Below are 26391 nucleotides of genomic sequence, written 5' to 3'. Positions count from 1 at the left end.
ACCCTATGGAGGAGAACGGGAGAGGATGAGGATGGGGATAGGTCGCCATGGCAAAGCAGAGGGGACGACTGCTGCCACCCTATGGAGGAGAACGGGAGAGGATGAGGATGGGGATGGGTCGCTATGGCAATGCCGGAGGGGACCACTGCTGTTACCCTATCTGGATGGAAGGGTTCTCCTTCATCATTTGGGTGTGGAGAGGGACCTTCAGCATGGATTGGAGCCATAGGACGAGGGGTGATGGGTTCCCACTGGAACGAGGGAGTATGGGTTGGAGATAAGGAGAAATTGTTCCCTATGAGGGCGCTGGGACACTGGGATGGGTTGGATGGAGAAGGATGGATGGGGCTTGAAGCAACCTGGTCTAATGGAAGGCATCCTTGCCCCTTGCTTAGAACTGGATGCTTTAAGCTCCTTCCCAACCTAACCCATTCCATGAATCCATGCTCACGACATGGTTTAGTGGTGGAATCTCAATGCTCTTAAAGCTCCAACCTCTATGGTCCCTGCGCAGGGATGATGGAGCAGGAGCTGGATGCGCTTCCAAAGCTGGGATAAAGGGGGATGCAGAGCAAGGCCCTGCAGATGGGAGAGGAGAAGGGAGCCCCAGTGGCACATCCTTACCTGGCAGGCATCGATGCCACCCTGCGGGTACCCAGCACACAGGTTGTGGCTCTTGATGGCCCCTCGGTACCATAGGCTGCTATTGCAGAGCTTGGCATCGATGAGGCGGACCTTGGCCTCCTGCAGGGCAGATGGGGACGATGCCCCTGCTGTGGGGACACAAAGGGGGTCAGGACTGGGGGGAGAAGGAACGGATATGGAGGTATTTGGGGCTGAAAAGATCAATGGGAGCCATCAACACCGTCCCATGGCATGGGCTGCATCCCCTTTGTTCTGCATCCTCAACATAAGGAGGACATGGAGGGACCTTCAGCGATGGGACAAGGGGTGATGGGTTCCAACTGAACCAGGGATGCTCAAGTTGGAGAGAAGGAAGTGGTGGGAGACTGGGATGGGTTGCATGGAGAAGGTCGGGATGCTCCATCCCCAGTCGGAGCAACATCCAATAGACCTGGATGAGCTTTACCCTCCCTTCCATCCCATTCCATGAATCCATGACCCGGCATCCCAAGGCCAACGGGGCCGTCGGGCACTCACTTCTGGCCTCCCTCGCGCCCCATCCGCTGATGAAGCACTCGGAGAGCTGGGACACCCTGAGCGTCGCATCGGGCAGGCAGGCGAGCTGCACGTGGTACCCGCACTGCACCGGCTGGTCCAGCTCCACCAAGGCAATGTCGAAGCCGCCGGAGACGTTACTGTAATATTCATGGACCACGACCCTCTGGATCCAACGTTTCTGGGTCTCGGAATTGGCCCAAGCCAGGTCTGTGATTCCGACCATCACGTACCAATCCGTGGTGAAGCTGGGAGGGAGTGGAAGAGCAGGGATTGGAGCCATAGGACAAGGGGTGATGGGTTCTGACTGGGAATTGCAGGTTGGAGATAAGGAAGGGATTCCCTATGAGGGCACTGGGATGGGATGGATGGAGAAGGTTTGGATGCTCCATCCCTGGTAGTGCTCAAGGCCAGCTTGGAGCAAGCTGCTCTATGGAAGGCATCCCTGCCCATGGCAAGGGCTTGGAACTGGATGATCCCAAGCTCCTTTCCCACCCAACCCATTCCATGATCCATTCCATTCCATCCCATCCCATCCCATTCTATGGAGGGGTGGGAAGGAGCCACATTCCTGCTGCTGCCCAAAGGAAAGCACTGCCCCAGCTCGCCTTAGGCTCAAGGGCTGTCAAGCTGGAAGCAGCCTTCTCCTGAGCGCTCCTCCAAGTGCATCCAGGATGGGGAAGGGGACAGGACGGGAGCTGCTCCTTGGCTATTCCCTACGGCTGGAATCCCTTCTCCCCCTTACTTTTGCCCGACGAAGCAGTGAGCGGCCGTGAGGACCCATTGTGGGGTGATGAGGGACCCCCCACAGATGTGCGAGAAGCCGGTGGCCGTGGGGAACTGGATGCTGACCATCCATGGCCAGGCGCCCTGGTGCGCATCCACGCCTCCGACAATGCGCGACACCCCATAGGAATCAGCCATGGGACGGGTACCGCAGGTCCCTCTGGAAGCAGAAGCCCAACACTGGATGGTTAGGGATGAAGGGCGGGCATCATCCCGCCCCACTGGGTGACGCAGGGACAAGGGACCCTATGGGGTGCCCCATAGCTGTGCTGTGCCACCGCATGGGGTGATGGTGAGGAAGCGGGGCTCTCCCAGTCCCACCACCCCACTGGTGTGACCATGGTTGGGAGCAGCAGCATCTCCCTATGGAATACCAGGAGCCCCGGAGCCTGGTGCCACTCACCCACAGCTGTCCCAGGAGCCATGCACCAGCCAGGCCAATGCCAGCAGGATGAAGACATGGAGCAAAGCCATCGCTGTCATCACCGCTGAGGGTGACCCCAAGGTGCCACCAAGGTGCTGCCACCACCACTGAGGGTGCCACCAAGGAGCTGCCACCAAGGAGCTGCCACCAAGGAGCTGCCACCAAGGAGCTGCAACCAAGGAGCTGCAACCAAGGAGCTGCTACCAGCGGGCTGCAACCAAGGAGCTGCCACCAAGGAGCTGCAACCAAGGAGCTGCCACCAAGGAGCTGCCACCAAGGAGCTGCCACCAAGGAGCTGCCACCAAGGAGCTGCTACCACCACTGCGCCCAAAGCGCAACTGCCCCAGGGATACGGGTGCTGCATACAGGTCCCTTGGTGCTGCGGCTGATGTCATAGAGAGGCAGGTTTCATGGGGGGGGGGGGGGGGGGGGCATGGGGGATTCCATGGGGGGTTCCATGCGGAGATGGAGGGGGTCTGATGGGCTTGGGATGATCTGAATCCCTATGGGATGCTCTGGAGCTCTGTGGGATGCAAAAAATGGAAGCAAATGGGGGGCACCCAAAAATGGATGGGGGCACGCCAAAGGGCAATGGAAGCAGATGGGGGCACCCAAAGGCTCAAACAAGCACATGGGAGCCCGCCAAAAGGACCAGGAAGGTGCCCAAGGAACCGCAAGGATGAGGGATGCAGGGGGCAGAAGCAGCATCCCCATGGAGCAAGGTCCCTGGTGAGGATTTATCCCACATTGATCCCAAAACCACCACTGTTTGCCCCTCAAAAGCACCCAAAATCCTGGGATTTGGTGGGCAAGGAGTGGTGAAGGGGTTGTCCTTGTATCCCAGAGCCTGGAAGCGGGATCTGGCAGCAGGAGCCTCCGTGCCCGGATCCAAGGACATGGCTGCTGCCCCAGAAGCAGCTTCCCAGCTTCTTCTTTGGGCCAAAAAGAGGTGGAATGGGGCCCAGGTTCTTGTTAAAAGCCACTTTGGGGGGGGTGGGGGGGAGTTCAAATGGTGCCAAATCCAGGGAATTTGCCCAGGAGGGGGAGGGGGAGGATGGGGAAAAGAAGGGATTGGAAAGGGATTGGTGCAGAAGGAATGGGGTTTGTGTGGTATTCCTGGAAGTGGGCATGGTTGGATGGGGCTTGGAGCATCCCGCTCCAGGGAAGGTGTCCTTGCCCATGGCAGGGGTTGGAGCTGGATGAGCTTTAAGGTGCCTTCAACCCAACCCATTCCGTGATTCCATGACTCCATGATCCCACACCTCTGTGTTGCAGTGTGGATGTTCCCTGGTGTAGGGACCTTAGGGAGGAGCTGGTGGCACAAGGGAGCTCCAGAGCATGCCACAAGCAGAGCATCCCACAGGGATTCACAGCATCCCATAGGGATTCAGAGCATCCCACAAGCAGAGCATCCCACAGGTGTTCAGAGCATCCCACAAGCAGGGCATCTGTCTTGGGTTCAGCAGCAGCAGTCATTTTTTCTCCCTCTTGGTACCTGGTGCAGGCTGAGTTTTTGACTTTCAGCCTGTGAACAGTGCTGATAACACCGACGCTTTTCGTTGCTGCTCAAACGTTCAGTCTGACCGAGGACTTTGTGAGCCTCATGCTCTGCCATGGAGGGAGGAGGAAGGGAAGCCGGGAGGAAGCAGAGACAGGACACCTGACCCAAACCAGCCAAAGAGGTATTCCATAGCACAGCACGTCATGCCCGGGAGGTAACAGGGAGTTACCCAGAAGGGCACTCACTGCTCGGTCGGGCTCGGTCGGCGGGTGGTATTGTATTCTCTTCCCTTGTTATTTCCCTTATTGTTATTATTATTGGTGTAGCAGCAGTGGTTTGTGTTACACCTTAGTTACTGGGCTGTTCTTATCCAACCCGGGGGAGGTACATTCTTTCGATTCTCCTCCCCATCCCTCCAGGAGCGGGGGCAAGGGAAGAAGGGGGGGGGGGGGGGAGGTGAGCGAGCGAGACTGCGTGGCTGACTGGGTTTTAAACCACGACTAAAGTTGAGATTGCGATTGCATGGGAACCTAGATACTCCTCTACCACACAACAGCAACATTTCACAGAGTAAACTTAGGCAAGAAGCTAACTCCACACAGAAAAATTACCTTCAGCAACCAAATTGCTGTCATCCATCAGGTCCTACTTTGTTCCTCATCTGCACAGAGCTGTTTCAGGTCTCGGTTTCCTCCTGATTTGTTAGGCTAGTCGGCCACAGCACATTTTTTTAGCACTAATGCATACCTTGAACGCAGTACCTGTTGAAATAAAAGCCACTAATTGTCCTATTTTATAAGAGACAGCTGAATATTGTTTTCAGAAACCTTAAAGAATCTTCAGCTTACCTAAAAATTGTGGTTTACTTTAATCTGTATCCGAATAATAAGCTTGTACCTTAAAGCAGAATCCATGGTTTGTTGGTGCTCCAGAAATCTTTTTGCCTGTCAAAGACATGTACGTATCACTAAGGCTGAATTCACAGAAAAACTGCAGATGCCTTGGCTCCTAAAAAGAAGAGCAATGTACTATAGTTAGACTATTTTTAGCCAGCCCCTCCAGAGAAGAAAATCAGGAGATGTAGTGGTTATCCTGGTCCAAAATAGTCTTAACATACTGTACGTTTAACTCCGACATTGTGAAATCTAGAAAGAGACAACTCAGCATCCATTTCATAATGCAGAGAAAAACCACATCAAACTAGTCAAAGAGCTCATTCTGTCAGAGAGGGAGAAAAACCGAAGTACAAGTGATGACACTTCTGGGAAAGCATCCGCTAAATTCAAGCCACAATAATATTACAGTAGGAGTCACGTTTTGAGAGCTGTATGCATTTCAAACATCAAAATAAAAGGTACTTTCATAACCTGAAAACTGTCCACTCCTCTTTCTAACCATTATCTCCATCCTCTAAGATGAACCAAGTTAAGGAAGAAAACAAAAGAGGTTTGCTGAAGGATACAAAAGCAGCTCAATGATTACTCTGGCAGTTAGCACAGAAAATTCACAACAAGAAAAATCTTTAAGTGCTTTATGTAAAAGGTGTCTCAACTCCAGTGTATCCTGTTTAACATTATCAGGTTTCAAGAACCGCCACCAAAAAGTTGAAGTAGTAAAATGGAAAACTGTACAGTGACAGAACGTGAGAACTCGCAAAATCTTCCTGTAAAATCCCTTTATACACAGGGGTTTTTTATTTTACAGCATGAAGTAAGACAACCCCTTTTCAAAGCACCTACTTACACTTCAGCATTTTAACTACCAGCTGAAAATTGATTTTAAAAGAGTACGCTGTTAACTGACTGGAAAAATATTGATCAGAATGAAGCAAAGTTAGGCAAAAGGAAATTACTCTAAGACAATACTTTTCCAAGTTTATATCGCTCTACATTTTATCTAGAATAAATATTTTTTTTCCTTTTTATCGGTGGAAGTTGAAATTCAATTTTTTCTTATTAGAACAGATTTTAAATACATACACCTTTGCTCTAACTTCGTTATGTTATTATGTTCTCCCTTTTTTATTTTCCTTTACCTTAGATGTACCTTTAGTGGAAAAATAAAGGCCAGATCTTCTCAAAAGAAAGTACAGTTCTGTCCGGGATTTTTCCCCCTGCTCCTTTGCAATGCAAATAACTGTGAATCTCAGGGGATGTGCTGGAGCTTAGGAACACCTGAAAGAAAACATCAGATATGCATTTCTCCTTCCACCTGAAACCAGCTTTCTATTTCACTAACATACTCAGACAGAACTAAGGGGAATAAACCCCTAAATCCAGTATCACACCACAGGAATTCAATTATGATTGCATCTAATCCCATTAAGAGTACTTCTGACTTAAGATGTGTAGAATGTTACACAACTCCAAGGTATGCTAAGCAAGTTACATATTTATATAGAACGTATGGTTTGAAATGAGAGCATTAGTTATGCAATATGTTGACTTCAGCAACAAAACCAGTGTTAAGAAGTTCTGATCCCATGCCTCAGACCCTACGTATAGAAAACTGCAAATGAACGCTACCAACAGATGAAGAAGAAACAAAACAAAGCTACCTCTCCTTCCTCCTGTGTTACAAACCAGGTAAAGGAACCGATCTGAGCTAAAATTAATTCAGCAAAGAACTCACAAAAACTGAATCACAAACCCATGCAGGTCAGGTAGATGTTACCATTTTCAAAAGGAGGAGACAAAGGAGCCACCTGAAGGGGTGCCTGAGCAGGAGCTTTAGGAGCCAAAAGCAGAAGCTGGGCCAATCATCGAGACAGCTGCTCGAGATATTCAATGGCTTTGCTTTAGCCATTTCAACCAGACATTGTCAGAGCGCAACACGATTGTTACCTAGCAAGACACTGTTATCTTAGCAAAGAGCAAGTACACAGTTCTACTCAGTCTGCAGGACAAAACTGCAGAAGTACCCATTAAAAGCCGGCAACCACATTAACTTTATGCTCATTCCATGAAATGCATTATTCATTTTTATTCCTCTTCTTCCAATAAAACTGCTCAGAACAATGACTCACATCTAAGCATACTAACCTAGAATCCTTCAATTTCCAGATACGCAAAGGAACCGACCTCATTACTAAGCTCTTAAAGGAAAATTGCCCCAGGCTGCTCTGTACTATTATCAATTCTATCCAGACTTCTACAGAGATAGGCAACAAAGGCTTTTCGGGTTGATAGCTGCAGTTTCCACTGCTGCATTTTCCTCCTGTCCACTGCCACTTCCAGAAAATCGGATTTGTCCTGGGTTCAGCAGTAGCAGTCATGTTTTTTCCTTTGTGTTAGCTGGTGCAGTGCTGTGTTTTGACTTCTAGTTTTGAGAACAGCGTTGGTGAAGCCGATGTTTTCGGTTGTTGCTAAGTGATGTTTACCCTGACCAAGGACTCTGTGAGGCTCATGCTCTGCCAGGGAGGAGGGGAAGCTGTGAGGAAGCAGAGACGGGGCGCCTGACCCGGGCTAGCCGGGGAGGTATTCCATACCACAGCACGTCATGCCCGGGGTGGGGGGTAACTGGGAGTTACCCGGAAGGACAGGAGCTTCCGGGTGGAACTCGTTTTCTTGGCCGGTGGTATCGTATTCTCTTCCCTTGTTATTTTCCCTTATCATTGTTTTAGCTGATAGTAGCGGTGGTGATTTGTTGCTGGACTGTTCTTGTCTCAACCCGTAGGAGTTGCACTCTCTTGATCCTCCTCCCCGTTCCTCCGGGAGCGGGGAAGGGGAGAGCCCCGGTGCAGGGAGGGGGGGGGGAGACGAACACGGACCTTGATTGTTGTCAGCTTGGCACCACTCACTGGGAGTGAGTGAACAAGTTACCTGACTGGGTTTAAACCACGACAGTTCTTTTTGGCGCCCAACGTGGGGCACGAGGGGTTGAGATAAGAACAGATCTGACTGGATTGATAGTCACTCGTCACAATGCTGATTTATTGGCTCTCAAGGTTTTTCCTCTTGATCTCACAGTTTCAGTATACCATATCTTACGTCCATCCGGTATTGGCTGTATTAGTGTTTTTCAAGTGTGGGGCTTGGGCTAAGGTTTTTATCCCATTGTACTTTATGGTAATGACTTGTAATACAATAGAATCATTGATCATGAAACTGATCTGGCTTATGTTCCCAGTGTGGTCACCACCTTTATACTTTGGGAGGTATATGATGGAGGTGCTTAGCAATTACACATCTTTTTTCTCCTTCTCAGGTGCTCAACCTGTGAAGGAGACATCCTTTTACCCTCCTAGTCGTCCCCCCAGACCATTTACATTTGAGAGTTTCGAATTTTTTAAATGGCCTTTTAATGCTCTTGAGACTTGTTTGCTGATGGTGATGGGAATCACCATGCTAACACGCATACAGAGTGTGTTTTGCCCACTACTGATTTCAAGAGTTAAGCAGATTCAGGTTTGGGTCTTGTCTGGGGTCAAACGACGATGTAGGAGGACCGAGAGATTTTCCCAGAGGCTGGACAGCCATGAGTGGCAGGGTGTGTGGGATAGTATGGGCAAGTATCTAGGTCAGTGGGCCCCCCCAGTATTTTGGAATTTCACTACCGAACAACTGCAAAATCCAGAAGAATTAGTAAAACACTTAAATGAGGTGTGTGGTCATTCTGGCCATACCAGAGATGGACAAATCACGGCAACGTGCTGGGGCTTGGCCTATGCTTACAGGGCCTTGTTCAACACTATCCAGCACCTTCAAAAGGAAAAGAATGTCGGCGGATTTGAGGGCAAAGCGACAGTCGCTACTCAAACTTTGGCTGCAATGAACTGCGCAGCTACCCCAGTGGCAAGTACAGCAGCTGCTCAAACTTCAACTGCAACAGACAGCGCGGTTACCCCAGCTCCAAGCACGGTAGCTACACCACCCCCAGCAACAAGTACAGTCGCTACTCAAACCACAGTGATAATCACTGCAGCCAAACCAGAGGACCAATTCGTACCAATATCGGTTGCCCCTGTACGCAAGAGAACAAGCAAAAAGGAGGCAAAAAGGGTGAAGCGAGATGAAGAACCAATGAATTCACCACCCGGTCCAGAATCTGATCAGGAGTCATCCTCACATGACGAAGAAGAAGAAGAAGAGGTAACTTCTCGACCTCGGACCTCAACCGAGCTGCGGAATATGCGAAAAGATTTTACCCGTCAACCAGGGGAGCACATCATCACCTGGTTACTCCGATGCTGGGACAATGGGGCCGATGGTCACGAACTAGAAGGTACAGAAGCCAAGCAGCTGGGATCACTTGCTAGAGAAGGGGGAATTGACAAAGCAATTGCAAGAGAGAAAAAGTCCCTCAGCCTTTGGAGGAGGCTCTTGGCAGCTGTGAAAGAAAGGTTTCCGTACAAGGACGATGTTATGAGTCGTTCGGCCAAGTGGACTACTATAGACAAAGGCATCCAGTCTCTGAGGGAATCGGCCATCGTAGAGATGATCTATCACATCAAGCCAAATAACGGGGATACACCTATAGATCCAGATGAAGTTGAATGTACACGACCCATGTGGCGAAAACTTACACGGAATGCACCGTCATCATATGCCCATTCATTGGCAACAGTGACCTGGAATGACATAGTACCACTAACAGTGGATGAAATGGTTCATAAACTCCGAGAGTTCGAAGACAATCTCACTCCTTCCATCATCTCAGCTGTGAAAAAACTGTCCCAGGACCTCGACAAATTGAGGGACGATGTATCTGATTTATCCAGCTCCTCACGTGTACCAACACGCGTCTCAGCTATTAACAAAAGACGTCCTATTGTTCAAGAGAGGAGATACAGAAGGTATACGCCACGGGGTACCCTATGGTTTTACCTGCTGGATCACGGAGAAGACATGACAAAGTGGGATGGAAAACCTACTTCAGCTTTGGAGGAACGGGTGAGTGAACTGAAGAGGGGAGCAAGGGCCAAGACTGATCGTCCCATGAGAGCTACGGCTTCAGTTTCTGGTGAGCAGTTTCCCAGATGGAGTGGAAGAGCTGATTTTACTCCAGCTCCTGTGATAACGAAGAATAATCCCTTTCAACACGACTTAAGTGTCCAATGCTGTGACGACCATTAGAGGGGCCCTGCCTCCAGCCAGGTGGAGGTAGGGGACAATCGGATTTACTGGACTGTGTGGATCAGATGGCCTGGCACATCAGTCCCACAGAAGTATAAGGCTCTAGTAGATACCGGTGCACAGTGTACCCTGATGCCATCAAGCTGTCAAGGGGTGGAACCCATCTATATTTCTGGAGTAACAGGAGGATCCCAAGAGTTGACTGTGCTGGAGGCTGAAATCAGCCTGACTGGGAGGGAGTGGCAAAAGCACCCTATTGTGACTGGTCCAGAGGCTCCATGCATCCTCGGCATAGACTACCTCAAGAGAGGGTACTTCAAAGACCCAAAAGGGTACCGGTGGGCTTTTGGTATTGCTGCTTTGGAGACTGAGGAAATTGAGCAGCTGTCCACCTTGCCTGGTCTCTCAGAAGATCCCTCTGCTGTGGGGTTGCTGAAAGTTGAAGAACAACAAGTGCCAATTGCGACCACAACAGTGCACCGGCGGCAATATCGCACCAACCGAGACTCCCTGATTCCCATCCATCAGCTGATCCGTAGACTGGAGAGTCAGGGGGTGATCAGCAGGACCCGCTCACCCTTCAATAGCCCCATATGGCCAGTGCGAAAGTCTAATGGAGAATGGAGACTAACAGTAGACTATCGTGGCCTGAATGAAGTCACACCACCATTGAGTGCTGCCGTACCGGACATGCTAGAACTTCAGTATGAACTAGAGTCAAAAGCAGCCAAGTGGTATGCCACGACTGATATTGCCAATGCATTTTTCTCCATTCCTTTGGCAGCAGAGTGCAGGCCACAGTTTGCTTTTACTTGGAGGGGTGTCCAGTTCACTTGGAACCGACTGCCCTAGGGGTGGAAACACAGCCCTACCATTTGCCATGGACTGATCCAGACTGCACTGGAACAGGGGCAAGCTCCAGAACACCTGCAATACATTGATGACATTATTGTGTGGGGCGATACAGCGGAAGAAGTCTTTGAGAAAGGGAGGAAAATAATCCAAATCCTGCTGAAAGCCGGTTTTGCCATAAAACGGAGTAAGGTCAAGGGACCTGCACAGGAGATACAATTTTTGGGAATAAAATGGCAAGATGGACGTAGACAGATCCCCACAGATGTGATCAACAAGATAACAGCAATGTCTCCACCAACTAATAAGAAAGAAACGCAAGCTTTCTTGGGTGCAGTGGGGTTCTGGAGAATGCACATCCCAAATTACAGTTCGATTGTAAGCCCTCTCTATCATGTGACCCGGAAGAAGAATGATTTTAAATGGGGCCCTGAGCAGCAACAAGCCTTTGAGCAAATTAAACGCGAGATAGTTCATGCAGTAGCCCTTGGACCAGTCCGAACCGGACCAGATGTAAAAAATGTGCTGTACACTGCAGCTGGGGAGAACGGTCCTACCTGGAGCCTCTGGCAGAAAGCTCCAGGGGAGACTCGAGGTCGACCCCTCGGCTTTTGGAGTCGGGGATACAAAGGATCTGAGGCCAGCTATACCCCAACTGAGAAAGAGATACTGGCAGCCTATGAAGGGGTTCGAGCTGCTTCGGAAGTGATTGGCACTGAAGCACAGCTCCTCCTGGCACCCCGGCTGCCCGTGCTGGGCTGGATGTTCAAAGGCAGGGTCTCCTCTACACATCATGCAACTGATGCTACATGGAGTAAATGGGCTGCACTAATTACACAACGAACTCGAATAGGAAATCCCAGTCGTCCAGGCATTCTAGAAGTCATCATGGACTGGCCAGAGGGCAAAGATTTCGGAATGTCACCAGAGGAGGAGGTGGTGCGTGCTGAAGAGGCCCCACCATATAATAAACTGTCAGAAAGTGAAAAGCAGTATGCCTCGTTTACTGATGGCTCTTGCCGTATTGTGGGAAAGCATCGGAGATGGAAGGCAGCTGTATGGAGTCCTGGACGACAAGTTGCAGAAACTGCTGAAGGAGAGGGTGAATCGAGTCAATTTGCCGAGGTGAAAGCCATCCAGCTGGCCCTGGACATTGCTGAACGAGAAAAGTGGCCAGTACTTTATCTCTATACTGACTCATGGATGGTGGCAAATGCCCTGTGGGGGTGGTTGAAGCAATGGAAGCAGAGCAACTGGCAACGCAGAGGTAAACCCATCTGGGCTGCTGCACTGTGGAAAGATATTGCTGCCCGGGTGCAGAACCTGGTGGTGAAGGTACGTCATGTAGATGCCCATGTACCCAAGAGTCGGGCCACTGAGGAACACCAGAACAACCAACAAGTGGATAAAGCGGCTAAGATTGAAGTGGCTCAGATGGACTTAGATTGGCAACATAAAGGTGAATTATTTTTGGCCCGGTGGGCCCATGACACTTCAGGCCATCAGGGCAGAGATGCAACATATAGATGGGCCCGTGACCGAGGGGTGGACTTAACAATGGACACTATTGCCCAGGTTATTCATGAGTGTGAAACATGTGCTGCAATTAAACAAGCCAAGCGGTTAAAGCCTCTTTGGTATGGAGGACGATGGTTGAAGTATAAATATGGGGAGGCCTGGCAGATTGACTATATCACACTGCCACCAACCCGCCAAGGCAAGCGCCATGTGCTTACCATGGTGGAAGCAGCCACCGGGTGGCTGGAAACATACGCTGTGCCCCATGCCACTGCCCGGAACACCATCCTGGGCCTTGAGAAACAGATTTTGTGGCGACACGGCACCCCAGAGAGAATTGAGTCAGACAATGGGACTCATTTCCGGAATAACCTTATAGATATTTGGGCCAAAGAGCATGGCATTGAGTGGGTATATCACATCCCCTACCATGCACCAGCCTCTGGGAAAATCGAACGGTACAATGGGCTGTTAAAAACTACACTGAGAGCGATGGGTGGGGGAACTTTCAAGCATTGGGATACACATTTACCAAAGGCCACCTGGTTGGTCAACACCAGAGGATCTGCCAACAGGGCCGGCCCAGCCCAGTCAGAACTTTTACATATTGTAGAGGGGGACAAAGTTCCCGTGGTGCATATGAAGAATTTGCTGGGGAAGACAGTCTGGGTTATTCCTGCTTCAGGTAAAGGCAAACCCACTCGTGGGATTGCTTTTGCTCAGGGACCTGGATATACTTGGTGGGTAATGCGGGAAGATGGGGAAGTCCGATGTATACCTCAAGGGGATTTGATTTTAGGGGAAAACAGCCAGTGAACTCAATTGTATGCTGTTGCCTGCTGTGTAATGCTTTTATAGCCCATCAACTAGATGTCTCCAGGTCACCAGCGACTGGCCCTGACTTCCCTCCAGCCATCATCCCAACAGAGAATGAACTTGGAACATCATGGACCGAATGGACTCGGCAGCATTATAGGGATTGGTCCATGCACTAAGAAAATGATTTTTTTTCCTCTTGGTCTGTATGTATATGGATGTATATATGTGGGAGAGCGATGGTGTATTGAAAATGTGGGATCTGAGCACGACGTGAATGGTATGGAATAAGGGGTGGATAATGTCCTGGGTTCAGCAGTAGCAGTCATGTTTTTTCCTTTGTGTTAGCTGGTGCAGTGCTGTGTTTTGACTTCTAGTTTTGAGAACAGCGTTGGTGAAGCCGATGTTTTCGGTTGTTGCTAAGTGATGTTTACCCTGACCAAGGACTCTGTGAGGCTCATGCTCTGCCAGGGAGGAGGGGAAGCTGTGAGGAAGCAGAGACGGGGCGCCTGACCCGGGCTAGCCGGGGAGGTATTCCATACCACAGCACGTCATGCCCGGGGTGGGGGGTAACTGGGAGTTACCCGGAAGGACAGGAGCTTCCGGGTGGAACTCGTTTTCTTGGCCGGTGGTATCGTATTCTCTTCCCTTGTTATTTTCCCTTATCATTGTTTTAGCTGATAGTAGCGGTGGTGATTTGTTGCTGGACTGTTCTTGTCTCAACCCGTAGGAGTTGCACTCTCTCGATCCTCCTCCCCGTTCCTCCGGGAGCGGGGAAGGGGAGAGCCCCGGTGCAGGGAGGGGGGGGGAGACGAACACGGACCTTGATTGTTGTCAGCTTGGCACCACTCACTGGGAGTGAGTGAACAAGTTACCTGACTGGGTTTAAACCACGACAGGATTTGAGGACACAAAGCAAAAGTTGACCAGGCAAGAGGCAGAATGGACACTACAGGACTGCAGGAAAATAATGAAATGAATGTGATTTTGGAAGCACACCAGGTTCTTCAGACACTAAATAATGCAGTTCAACCAAGAAACACAAGGTTGCTTTCGCTTCTACTGCTCTCCTGTCCTGCAGTCTAAATTGAGCTGGTGTGAATGCAGTAACATGGGCAGGCTTCACTTGACAGGGGAGCGTCCTAGCTCACAACAAAGAATGCATTATGCATAGCTTCACCGCTGTTCACCTGAACAGTTACGTTACAGTAAGACTAGGTACATCTGTCTACAGCGCTGCTGGCACACAGCTGGGTGCAAATGCAGTTTAAGCTATTTCAGCCACACTGAAGCAGAAGGGGAGGTTCTGGTAGGTGTTCCAGCCTGTTCATCTCCCCATTTGCCACCAATGAACAGGTTCACTGGTAGCAAACACAAAGGCTGAGTTGAAGAAGTATTTTAACTCCATAAACAACGTCAAATGGAAGCTTTAGGAAAATCTAAACGAGTCAATCAATGTAAAAAAAGAACAGCATCTTTTTGGGTTTTAGTATCTCTGCTTAACACGAAAGGAGTGCTTGGCTCGCAGCCTGCACAAGTGTCTTTCCCAGGATTTCTGCCATAAGAGCTTCAAACCAGAAGTGCTGTCATGAAAAACGCTTTTCTTACTCAGCAGACCAAAGTGGAATACAAAATACAAAGCTCAGCTTCAACAGTCATCGTTGTGCCCATGCTATCAATTAAAATAAAGGAGCAATAATGCTAGGAAAAACACAATCCCAGATCCATCTTTTTCTTTCCAAGACAGCTGAAGACTGTGTGAGAAAGTACAACCTGAGCAAGCTGAAGTTAAACTAGTAAACGTCAGAAGGAATGCGCAGTAAAAATATTTCAGAGTCAGAACTGAATGCAGTAAACACCTAGAACTAAGGATAGGAGAAAAGATCCCTTCTTCGGGATTTTTGTTCTGGCTTGGTTTTGGAAGGGTTTTCTGTTGTTGTTTTGGTTGTTCGTTGGTTGGTTGTTTTTATTTAACGGAGGTATGTGCAAATTTACGACTGGGGGAATGGATCCCTCTTCAAACAGATAACCAATATATGCCTAATATCAGAAAAATAAGTCCTTAATACAGGAAGATGAATTGCAGAGTTAAATGATGGTATGCTGCAGGCAGGGATTACCAGTCACACGGTACGCAGAAACAAACTTGCACCCTCTCTCCCACGCAGTGAAATATATAACATGATTTGTAGGCTGGTGTCAAACGTCACCATGTCTTTCCGAGAGTAGCGTATGACAGCACCAAGGACTCAATGATGATTTGCTTAACTGCAAAGCCAACCCATTGAAAACCAATCTGAACAAAAACCAAAGCAAAATAAATGCCTTTTGTTGGTAAAAAAACAAATCAATCAACAGGTGAGAAAACAGAACAGGAAAAAAACATTGCACTGTCTCAGATTAATACAACAAAAATCAGAAACTCTAGATGTCTCTAAATGCAATGAAGTTTGAGAGCCATACTCGTAACTAGAAACCTTATCTGTCTGCACCTGCAACATTTTGAATGAAAGACTGGCTGCAGTAGCATGGAAAATATTTGCTAAGGTGGACGCTTCTCAAGCATTACACACTATTTCTGACAGTCAAAGAAGCCAACATTTTCCCAAGGCTCTGTGAATCCAGTTTGAATTTGATGACTGATTTCTTCAAAGATGTGACGACAGTTGGCAGTGATCCAGCCCAATGCTGCTGGGAATGAGCAGGATTTTGCCCTGAACCTGCTGACAAATTCTAGGGCCCCAAGCAGTGCCAGTGAAGAGCTGTTACTGACTCTCAGTATTGTCTCCTGTTGACTTCAGTCAGTCTGAGAGCTTTAGACTGGCAGAAAGGCCAGAAAAACCTAGAAGGGAAAATGAGGAAAGGCAGACTGGACATGCCGAGGAGATTGACAAGAGACTGAAGTTCTGTGCACGGCTATTTCAGCCTGAAATCTGGAACAGAATCAGATGGGAAACTGCTCAGGGACAGAGAGCCTTTCTGTGGCAGAATGGTTAGAGAAAGAAAGCTTAACTCTGAAATCTGTGAAGGCAGAGAATGAGAACAACTCAGAACATGGGGGAGTGGGGCAAGAGATGGCAATGGGGAAGGCCAAAAGGAAAAGTCACTACCAGGAATTCTACCTTTCACAAAAGGATGAGTGCCTGTCTTGGTAAGCCCGCTGTGTCTTTAACTTAATTTTTGCATATATAAAATTTATTTTGTTAAGCTTATTTAGGAAAGGCATGTGCTCTCTTCTTTAACATATCCTACATCAGGTGCAAGGTTCTTTTTATTCCTCTGGAAGACAGGCTGGACGTGTGCTGTCTACAATAGGTTTTTCTAATGTATTCACATCACATGTAAAAAGCTATTACAAAGAAGCTGCGAAATTGGCCAACAGAACTCTGAACTTCAAGTCTACCGACCAAACCTGAATATCAGTTGCATCTATTAAACAGTGGGCAGTGGGAGGGGAATAGGTTTATTCTTAAAAACAAAACCAGAAAGAACTGTAATTACCCAAGTAATTTCAATCTTCTGTTTTTGAAGGTGTCACTGTTAAATTTAAAACACTGACATACTGCATAGTGAAAAAAGTTCTGTTACAAATACAATTAAATATAAAAAACTCCAACATTAAAAATTGGAGAAATGTTATTCACAGACAAAAAAACAAGCCAAACCAAAACAAAAAAAAAAAGAAAAAAAAAGGGGGGGGAGGGAAAGAAAGAAATCTAGGATAAAATTTTGAATTTTGACCCTTCAAAGGAATTTAAAAAAAAACCCACCAACACCTTATTGACTTCAGTGAGGGTAGGATATCACCTACTAACGACTCAGTTCTGTCAACACTCTAGGCTGTGCAGTCTATTCATTGGAAATGCTGTCATGAGTAAAGAGAGGCCTCAGATAAAGAGCTTCATGCTACCTTCCTTCTTGAAATGCTTTTAAGCATCCGATTTGCTTAAATAGCCTACAGCAAGACTTCCAGATTATTCACACTGCCTACCACTAGACATGTACATACAGTGTTGTCTCAGAGAAACCATATTCTAATAAATATGGCTTCTAATTCTAATAGTGACACACTTTATTTTTAGGCTATAGGTCAAACCTCTCTTCGGTACACACAGACATCTGGTGTAGGTCAGACCTAGTAATTTCACTTAGCACATGCTAAATGGATAGCAGGCAGTTAACTGGTTTTTGTTCTGAGGCTATTCAGATGTTCTGACTTAATGCCATCAGCCAAAATACTCACTTTCAATGAAAGTCAAGAAAAACATACTTGAAAAATATTTTACTCGCTCACTGCTCAATCCACAAAAAACTATAAAAGTATCAGAAGTGATTTTTTAATCACTTGTAAGCACTGAGTTGGTAAAACTAATGTCTCTCTTGCTACTTGACCAAGCACATCACAAGTAACAACCAAGACCGTTAACTTGTCTTAATGAAAGTTTCCAAGGATATAGCGACTGGCTGTGAACAACTGACCCAACAGCTTCTGCTGAAACGGGCGTGAGGACTGCACAGTTCACAAAGGTATTCTCTGCCTCATGCCTCCTAAGTTTTATTGAACAAAATACAGTTAAACAGACAATACACCATAAAACAGCAACAGAGGAGCGTTCACAACAGATTTTTCCATCTATCAAAATGGGGTGTAACCATTACCTCTTTAGAATGATTCTTAATCTTACCCACAAGCTCTGCACATTCGCTGTATATCGTATATGGGCAAGAGCATCCAAATCAAATGTTTATGTTACACTGCAAAATCTACTTGATATTTGGGTAGCAAAAGTGAACCAATTTTCATTGGATATGCAGCATCTGTAGAAATTAATTCTTTTTATTTAGGTTTGTAAAAATTATTTACAGAATCTAGTTCTGTATGTGTCAATTATATTTAATTTGAAACATTTTTAATCCATTGGGGGTTAGCTTAACCTCCTGACTAAACATCCATTTTTATAAGGATATAACTTTTTAATACAGAAGAATGTTTTGAGAATTATTTATTTAATGTTTTTCCTTTACTGGTGGATGCTAGAGTAGAATTTATTATATAATTAAAAAAAAAACTCAACAACCTAGCTTTAATATTTCTTTTAGTTTTACCTTTCAAATCCTGTGTTCTTATGTTGCCTTTCCAACCAGTCTTTATCCCCAAAACTCACACATAGGCTTGTTGTCTTAAGACCACTGAAAGTTCTTCTATTAATTAATTTTTCTAGTGACAAGCAAGCAAGAGTGATGAGTATGTTTCCACCTTTAGTACTCATTTTTCCCCTCTTTGGGAAGTAAGACCATGATCCCTGATATGGTCATTCTGTGAATCTATTCCCACTGTAAGTTAAAATCTTGTGTCCACTTAAAGATGACTAACACTGAGTGACCTACCTTGTTTTTCCCCAAAGGCTACAGTAGCCTTCCAGCTAACAAATCATACTAGTCACTCTGAATTTTCTACTCATTAAGTTTAACCTTTTAAGCCTTTTTTTTTAGCGGGTTGTATCACATTCCCATTTCCTCATTATCCTACCAATGCCTGCTGTTAAGTATGTGCCAAGTACTGCAGCACTCCACCTTTTTAAGGAAACAGGGTCTTTCACCTGAAATACCCAAGAAAGGCATTAACCATTTTTACTTCATCTTCTGTTTTGACACTCCGAAAGAATGCCTAAGTTTCCAAGTGCGGTCATACAGTAACTGTCTGGCAGGGACACACCACTTCATACCTCATATGGAAAAAAAGTAGTAACCATATTTTGAGGTATTCATAACCTAGGAACAGATCCAACAGTGGCAAAGAATTATGCTCACAAAAAAACAGGCAATGGGAAATTCTAAGCTATGCTGGCTCATCTTCATTCCAAGATTACACACCTGTAATATCCCAGAGTGGCTTACAGCTGCATGGGGCTCACTTGGAAAAGGTATCATATGATCCGGAAAAAAGCTCTGGAACAATAACAATTTGTATCAAAGTTCAAGAAAAATAAATATAAAACTTCCTATCCCTTTTGGATGCAAAATTAAAGTTCTCCATGCCCTGCAAGAAACTGCAGGTTCTCTGATCCAGTAATCCACGTTTACCTTACTATCATCCCTAAATTTGTGGTATCCGATATATTATTTGCTGAAAACCTTAAAAACTTTGAGAAAACATCACCAGTTTCTGGAATCAAGAGGGTTTCCTACACCACTACTTGGCTCTTAGTGCTGTTTTTCTAGTAGTAATTTCTATTGCTATTGACATTTAAGAGTTGCCTGGGGGTTCAACGTGCTGCAAAGTAGGGGCAACATATGCCAACAGTGTTTTCTATTGCTTTCCTTACACTAGAAACCCAGCAAACCTTTTTTGGAAAAACTGCCAGTAATAGAGAATAAGTCCTCTCAGTTTTTATCTAACTATCCACTTTGTGTACGAATATCAGTTAGATCTGACAACATCAATATGGTATGGTTAAAAAGTCCACATTTAAAGTGTTGATTTCATTATCAAGGAAAGCTCAAGGGGTAATTTATGGATAGACCTGCAGCTGGGGAGTTCAGTACACTCATGCAAATATGAACCAGCCAAGAATTTGATCACTACTTATGAAGTAAAGGCACAGCTACAGGTTGGGCAGAGAAGAGATTCAGAGCAGCCCTGTGGAGAAGGACCTGGGGATGCTGGTCTGTCGTGGTTTAAACCCAGTCAGGTAATTCGTTCGCTCACTTCCCCCCCTTTCTTGCCCTCCCCCTGCTCTCGGAGGGACGGAGAGGAGAATCAAAAGAATGCAACTCCCACGGGTTGAGATAAGAACAGTTTAGTAACTAAGGTATAACACAAATCACTACTGCTACCACCAATGATAATAATGATAAAGGAAATAACAAGGGAACAGAATACAACACCTCACCACCCACTGACCGATAACTCGCCCCCCAAGCCCGACCAAGCTCCAACTGATACCTCCTCCAACCCTGCAGTCTCCCAGCCCTTCCGGCTAACTCCCAGTTACATCCTGGGCATGACGTGCTGTGGTATGGAATAGCTCTTTGGTCAGTTTGGGTCAGGTGTCCTGTCTCTGCTTCCTCCTGGCTTCCCCTCCTCCCTGGCAGAGCATGAGGCTCACAAAGTCCTTGGCCAAACCAAAACATCTCTATCAGCTCTGTTCCCGAGCCGAAAGTCAAAACACTGCACTGCACCAGCTACCAAGGAGGAGAAACATGACTGCTACTGCTGAACCCAGGACATGGTCGATGAGAAAATGAACATGAGCCGACTTCAGTGTGCACTCCCAGCCCAGAAAGCAACCGTATCCTGGGCTGCATCAAAAGGAGCGTGACCAGCAGGGCAAAGGAGCTGATCCTGCCCCTCTACTCTGCTCTTGTGAGACCTCACCTGGAGCATTGTGTGCAGTTCTGGTGTCCTCAACATAAAAAGGACATGGAACTGTTGGAACAAGTCCAGAGGAGGGACAAGAGGGTGATCAGGGGACTGGAGCACCTCCCGTATGAAGATTGGCTGGGAAAGTTGGGGCTGTTCAGCCTGGAGAAGAGAAGGCTGCGTGGAGACCTCATAGCAGCCTTCCAGTATCTGAAGGAGGCCTATAGGGATGCTGGGGAGGGACTCTTTAGTAGGAATTGTAATGACAGGACAAGGGGTAACGGGTTCAAACTTAAACAGAGGAAGTTTAGACTGGATATAGGGAAGAAATTCCAGGTGAGGCACTGGAATGGGTTGCCCAGGGAGGCTGTGTATGCTCCATCCCTGGCGGTGTTCAAGGCCAGGTTGGACGAAGCCTTGGGTGGAATGGTTTAGTGGGAGGTGTCCCTGCCCATGGTAGGGGGGTTGGAACTAGATGATGTTAACGTCCTTTCCAACCCTAACTATTCTATGATTCTAAGTTTTCCCAAGGTCTGAACAAGTTTGAAGCTAATATTCCCTTGACCATCAAATGTCCAGTGACCTTCATTTTTAATAAAACTGAACTACTGGTAGGGTTGATTCATATCAACAGAGCATCCCTGCTACACCTGGGTTCACAGTACCCAGAAGAATGACTCAAGCAGAAACAGTAAACTCTCTGATCAACCACAGTTGCTTATGCTAGTCATACCTGCATGTCTGCCACACTCCACAGCTGGTTCCAAGCACTGGCTAACCAACACACTTCTTTGAAAGCTTCTCAACTAACCACTGACTGTCTCAAGCTTAGGATTTTTCACTGGTGCAATGACACCTCTAGATTGGGCAGTACATGATTTGCCCAGAGAAACACAGGTGGAGAAAGAAAAAGCCTCAGATCTCTTGGATCTTTTGTTACCTTAATATTTACCTTTTCATCTTTTTCACAGGTAGATAATTTGAGTTCCCTGCCACTGTTCACCTCATACATTTCTATTTCTCCCTTTGACATCTGAAACAAGCTGGCTTTACAAAAGACGGCATTACCAGTGACCCAAATACACCATGCATTTGAGCAACCAGAGGGTGAACTCCTCCAGCTGAGCCAGGACTGCTTCCACGGCCTTTGTCATCAGCCACAGCCTGAATTAGCAACATTAACCTTTGGCAATACCCTTGAATTAGGAGTTGTCTCTGCTCTCCTTCCATTCCTTACATACACTAACTCTGGCTTCACTTCCACTTGCTCCTAACAGGCTACAGCTGCTCACAGCCCTTTGTGTCAGCTGTCATGTAGCTGCAGCTGTGAGAAGCTGCCACAGGGCACCACTGGCCCAGAACATCCAATTTTCACTTAAACAATAAAATCCATCCTTGCTACAGATGCCCCTCCTCACACTGCTTCATTTTATGTTTTGTTGTCACTCGATGGAAACTTCACTCAATCTCAATCACTTTATTTTGTTGCAGGTCTATGTGCAAACTTCAATAAAGTTAAGCCCATGCCTGCATGATGTTTATAGCTGGGACTAATTAACAGCTGAGCTAGTGGAGAGGCAAAGATATGTTGCTTGGCCTCCCTCTGCTCAGCTTTGGGCCAAGGCAGGGGAGCAGGCCTGCTGTCCTGTCGCTGGTCACTCCACTAAGGTGGTCGTGTGTTCTCAGAAGCCCCAACAGAAGGTGGGGATGCTCAAAGGCTGGTAGTTGCGAAGCAGAGGAGGAGAGGTGGGCAGGCTGCCTTACCTTGCCTGGGCGGCAGTCTGCTGGCCCTCCCTTCGCTGTTTTGTCTCCTCCAAGGCTGCTTTTGGTTCCATCCTGTACATGGTAGGTCCTTTTCCGTAGACGTCCAGTTCCACCTTGGGGAAAGCAGCAGGACCTGGTGTCTGTAAGAGAGGCAGGGAGGTTGCTGGGTACACAAGTGTTCTGCTGACAGGAAGGGTACTCAACAAAGTGATCACACACTCGCTGTACAACATGCACAGTGGATTAAACCAGCACACTAAAGCAAACAAGCACAGTAAAGCGAACTGGGTGGATATTTCTATACGGTAAGTAAGTACAGTAAAACAAATTGTGTACATGTATATAAGTAAAGTACAGATGACAATTAGCAGTGCATCGAATCAATACTGCATAGAGAGGCCAGAGACTTAGAAGAAAGACATCACCAGCCATCATCAAACCATCCTCCAGGCCCACACTTCAGCTGGGAAGCCCCATTGCAGCCATTGCCGGGAGACTCAGGTAATCAGGAAAGTTCCTACGAGGTCCATCCACACATAGGTGAGGCCTCGGAGTCAGCTACAAGAGGCTCCTGCTTTTGTACCCTTAGAAACACAAGGGGCTTTATGCCAGCTCTGCCACTCTTTACTCGTGGGCCCGTGCAGTTCCTCATCATCTCAGTGTTGGTCACACTGACAGCATTGGCCAGGTGGCCCAGCGTGCCCAAGCAGGAAGCTCACGGAACAGCTGCACCCTCATGGTTTCCTGCCTCTTTCCGACAAACACCATGAACATACACACATGGACTCTGCCAAATACACTGTGAAAAACCCACACTGGGTTGTCTCTCAGTCAGGAGAGGGAATCAACTCTCAGCGAGGTTCCCATCCGTTACAGTCACAGCCAAATCCAAGCACAGGAGCGGTATGCACATAGAGATGGAGACGAAAATGGAGATAAGAAAAATAATGTAAAAGAATATTTTCTTTTCACAAAATAATGGAAAACAACCAAACGTGTCTTCCTGATACAGACACTCAAGTTTTCTACTGCAATTGAAAACAATCTGAACAAAACAAAACTCTCTTGGAGCCAAGACTACCCATTTTCTAAGAGCCTTCTCAGCTTTCACAGTGGCACACACAGTCCTGACTTCCACAGGAGGAACTCAAAGGTACGCTTCTGTTGAGCTGGACATTTGTGATGGATGATCTGTGGGAGTATGGGCCCTGAATTCCCCATGAGGGAGGCCATCTCTGCTTTTATAACAGGGACACAGGGCTATGACTTCAGTTTTCCAGAGAAAAAGAATGTTGTGCTTTGATTTGATTAACCCAGCTGTGATTGATGCAAGAAGCCTCAGCGTCTGTGTTTCAGGCAGCCTGCTTGCACAAGTCACACAGTGTTTATGGTGAAGATTTCACGTGCCACACGCCTGAGAAATTACTTTGCCCTTTTAAGTAAAGAATGCATTTCACATGGTATCTGCAAACTGTGAACAGCCACTGCACTCACACAAAGCAGCAAGACCACTGTCTGCAAGGAAAATGATTCATATCCCCATGAGGGTGCCCGAGCACAGTCACTGTATCTCACAAGCCAGATTCCACCAGAGCTGAGAATCATGAGTCTGCTCCTTGGGTAAGGAGCATTCTGGAGGGTAGATTTTGTCTAGTTAAGCCCACCAGCACTTTTGGATCACTGACTACTGCGGCGCTTGAGCCTTTTGGGCATCTCCCCACTGCCCCAGTCCTGCCAGCCCATCTGTGCCAAGCACTTACAATCAACTGAGGGAAGCAGAGTAATGAGGACTTATTTAATGAAATGCTCAGTACTACTAAGGCCATAAATGACAGAATCACAGAATACCTCCCTACTGAACACAAGTGCACGTGTCCTGTCTTTCACACAACTGCCTCCTGTGCTCTTCAAGATGCCTTCCTCAGCTTACGTGGTTTACCTTTAATGCTTATTTCTATTCAAGGTGGTTTGAATCCTATTAACCCTTAAAGCTCTCACAATGTACCCAAGCTGGATCAAACTATTTTTACAGAAGTCACCTGTTAGAAACAGGCATGCCAGGAGGTAAATTGCTCTTTTGTTGGATTTCTTCTCAATTCCCTTTATGTAGATGTTGGTTTGGGGCTGCACCTGTGGAGCTATTGGTGACTCCCATCCAATGCAAGTGGGTGTAGTCACTGGCAGCAGATGTCTGCATTCAAGACATGGTGCCACCTGAAGAACAAGCCACATCACATCATGTCATGAAGGCTATCAAGAGGTTTTCAGTGTTTTCCTGGTTAGAGTCTGCAGCAGCAAAGTCACTAGAAACACTGAAGCTGACAGCCACAGCTGCTGGGACGGGTCCTTACAGATCAAAGGCTACTGAGAAAATAGGAAGACAACTGGAAAGAGTGACTTTACTGACAACTAAAACTAGGCCAGAAAGGTACTAAGTTAGTTCTCAGTAAAATTAAAAAGCCAGAGAGAAGATAGAGGCATCACTGTAAAAACTTGGTGCTCTTACATATATGCCACACCTGGCACCATTTAAGGTTTGAGGCATGATGGATCTTCTGTAGCTATGACACAAGCAGTAGTTACTAACTAACTGCACTACTTAGCACTGGAACAAGATGCATGCACAGGTCCTGAAGATGCGGTGGTTGTTGATGCAGCATGAAGAGGAACCTGAATTTGGTCATGTTTCCTGACACTGGTGAAGAAAACACAATTTACTTTTCCAGTCTTACCCCTACTAACATAACTGGCACTGGAAGGAATCTGTGGTTCATTTTGCCCATTATTTAAGAATTACATCCTGTGCTAAAGGTATGGAACAAAATCACAGAATCTCAGAATCCCAGGCTGGTTTGGGTTGGCTCCTTAATGAAATGTGCCCTCATAAAAATCATGAAATGCAAACAAAAGTCTCAAGGCTCAAAGTTTCACATGAACACGTAAGGAAGGTTTTATAATTATAGAATATATATAATTATATAAAAATATACATAATTAAAATTATCCACAATAATAATAGAAATGCTTATATATCTCTCTTACCATTATAAATCATACAGTCTAAGAGAAATGCTTTTCAGCCCTCTGGGCTCATGACACCTCAGACCATACGTGCACACGTGTGTGTGCGCGTGCTGCGGGGGCGGCAGTCGGGTCGGGGGGGCTGCAGCATCTGCAGAATGGCTTCCCTACATGTAAAACCTGCACTTGCTGGATATGTGACAGGGCTCACGTCCAGCCCCACAGTCTCACCGCATTGCTTGTTCCAATGAAGAGTGGCCATAGTGGAACATCAGCTGGTTTTCCAGAGGCCCAGGAACAAGAGGCAAAGGCACCAGCAAGGGTCCGTGGACCCAGCGCAACTGCAAAGTTCACCAGCCAGAGAAAGACAAAGGCATCTGCTACCTGGAAGATGAAGAGGTACTCAGGTACGGGCTTTCTCCTCCGTAAAAAGCAAAAGTACGCTGAGCACCTGCACACAGTTCAGTCACCTTGGTTGTGCTAAAAGCCTGTCCGGGAAGAGAAATCAACACCACAATGATAAGCACTGAATCCTGTGTTCACAGGCTCTGAAATTTAGCAGCTTCATACAAATCACATCATTCTGCTTGATGTCTCATTAGATCATTCAACACTGCACTCCAGTACTATGTAACCTGTTTGCATATATAAGGACTCATGGACTATGCAGGTATTTAACTTTAAACTATACGGTTGGCAAACAGGGCTGCTTACCACACGACTGAAACCTAGAGATATGGAATCTGAATGTCAGAAATATACTTTTAAGATACACAAACGCTTCCGTTTCATTAAAGAAAAGCTGCTCACATAAAAAGCAACAATGAGGAAATAAGAACAATTGAAAACCAGAGGCCTGTGCAAATCAGCACAACCGAGCTGAAATCAACTGAGCTGAGCCATTCTGTACAAGCTGCCACAGCTTCCCTTACCCATCTCATGGTATTAAAACAGGAGCAGTCTTTACATGAAATTACTCTTCCTTACTTCTGTTGTTCAATTCATGCGTTTGCTCAGTTTGGGCGTTAAATAAAACCAGTCAGTTCCTAATCCCTTTCTTTTTAGTGTTTGGGTATCAGGATGTTGGGGAATT

General features: G+C 46.8%; 1 protein-coding gene and 1 long non-coding RNA gene across 2 annotated transcripts in view; one reads left to right on the top strand and one right to left on the bottom strand.

Moving 5' to 3' along the window:
- The window catches only part of LOC133270201 (uncharacterized), a 378511-nt gene that overhangs the window by 245756 nt on the left and 106364 nt on the right, over positions 1-26391 (bottom strand). The window lies entirely within an intron of this gene.
- Positions 821-26391, top strand: part of LOC133270185 (serine/threonine-protein kinase pim-1-like) — a 43781-nt gene continuing 18210 nt past the window's right edge. The window contains exon 1 of the mRNA XM_061455181.1: positions 821-826. Coding sequence (XP_061311165.1) covers positions 821-826 — 6 coding nt within the window. The remainder of the gene's footprint in view (positions 827-26391) is intronic.

Source organism: Pezoporus flaviventris, unplaced genomic scaffold, assembly GCF_033815535.1.
Source record: "Pezoporus flaviventris isolate CSIRO_AGI_PZ_B2104156 unplaced genomic scaffold, CSIRO_AGI_Pfla_v1 ptg000019l, whole genome shotgun sequence".
Lineage (NCBI taxonomy): Eukaryota > Metazoa > Chordata > Aves > Psittaciformes > Psittacidae > Pezoporus > Pezoporus flaviventris.
The sequence above is the reverse complement of the archived record's forward strand: the minus strand, read 5'-3'. Positions and strand labels throughout refer to the sequence as shown.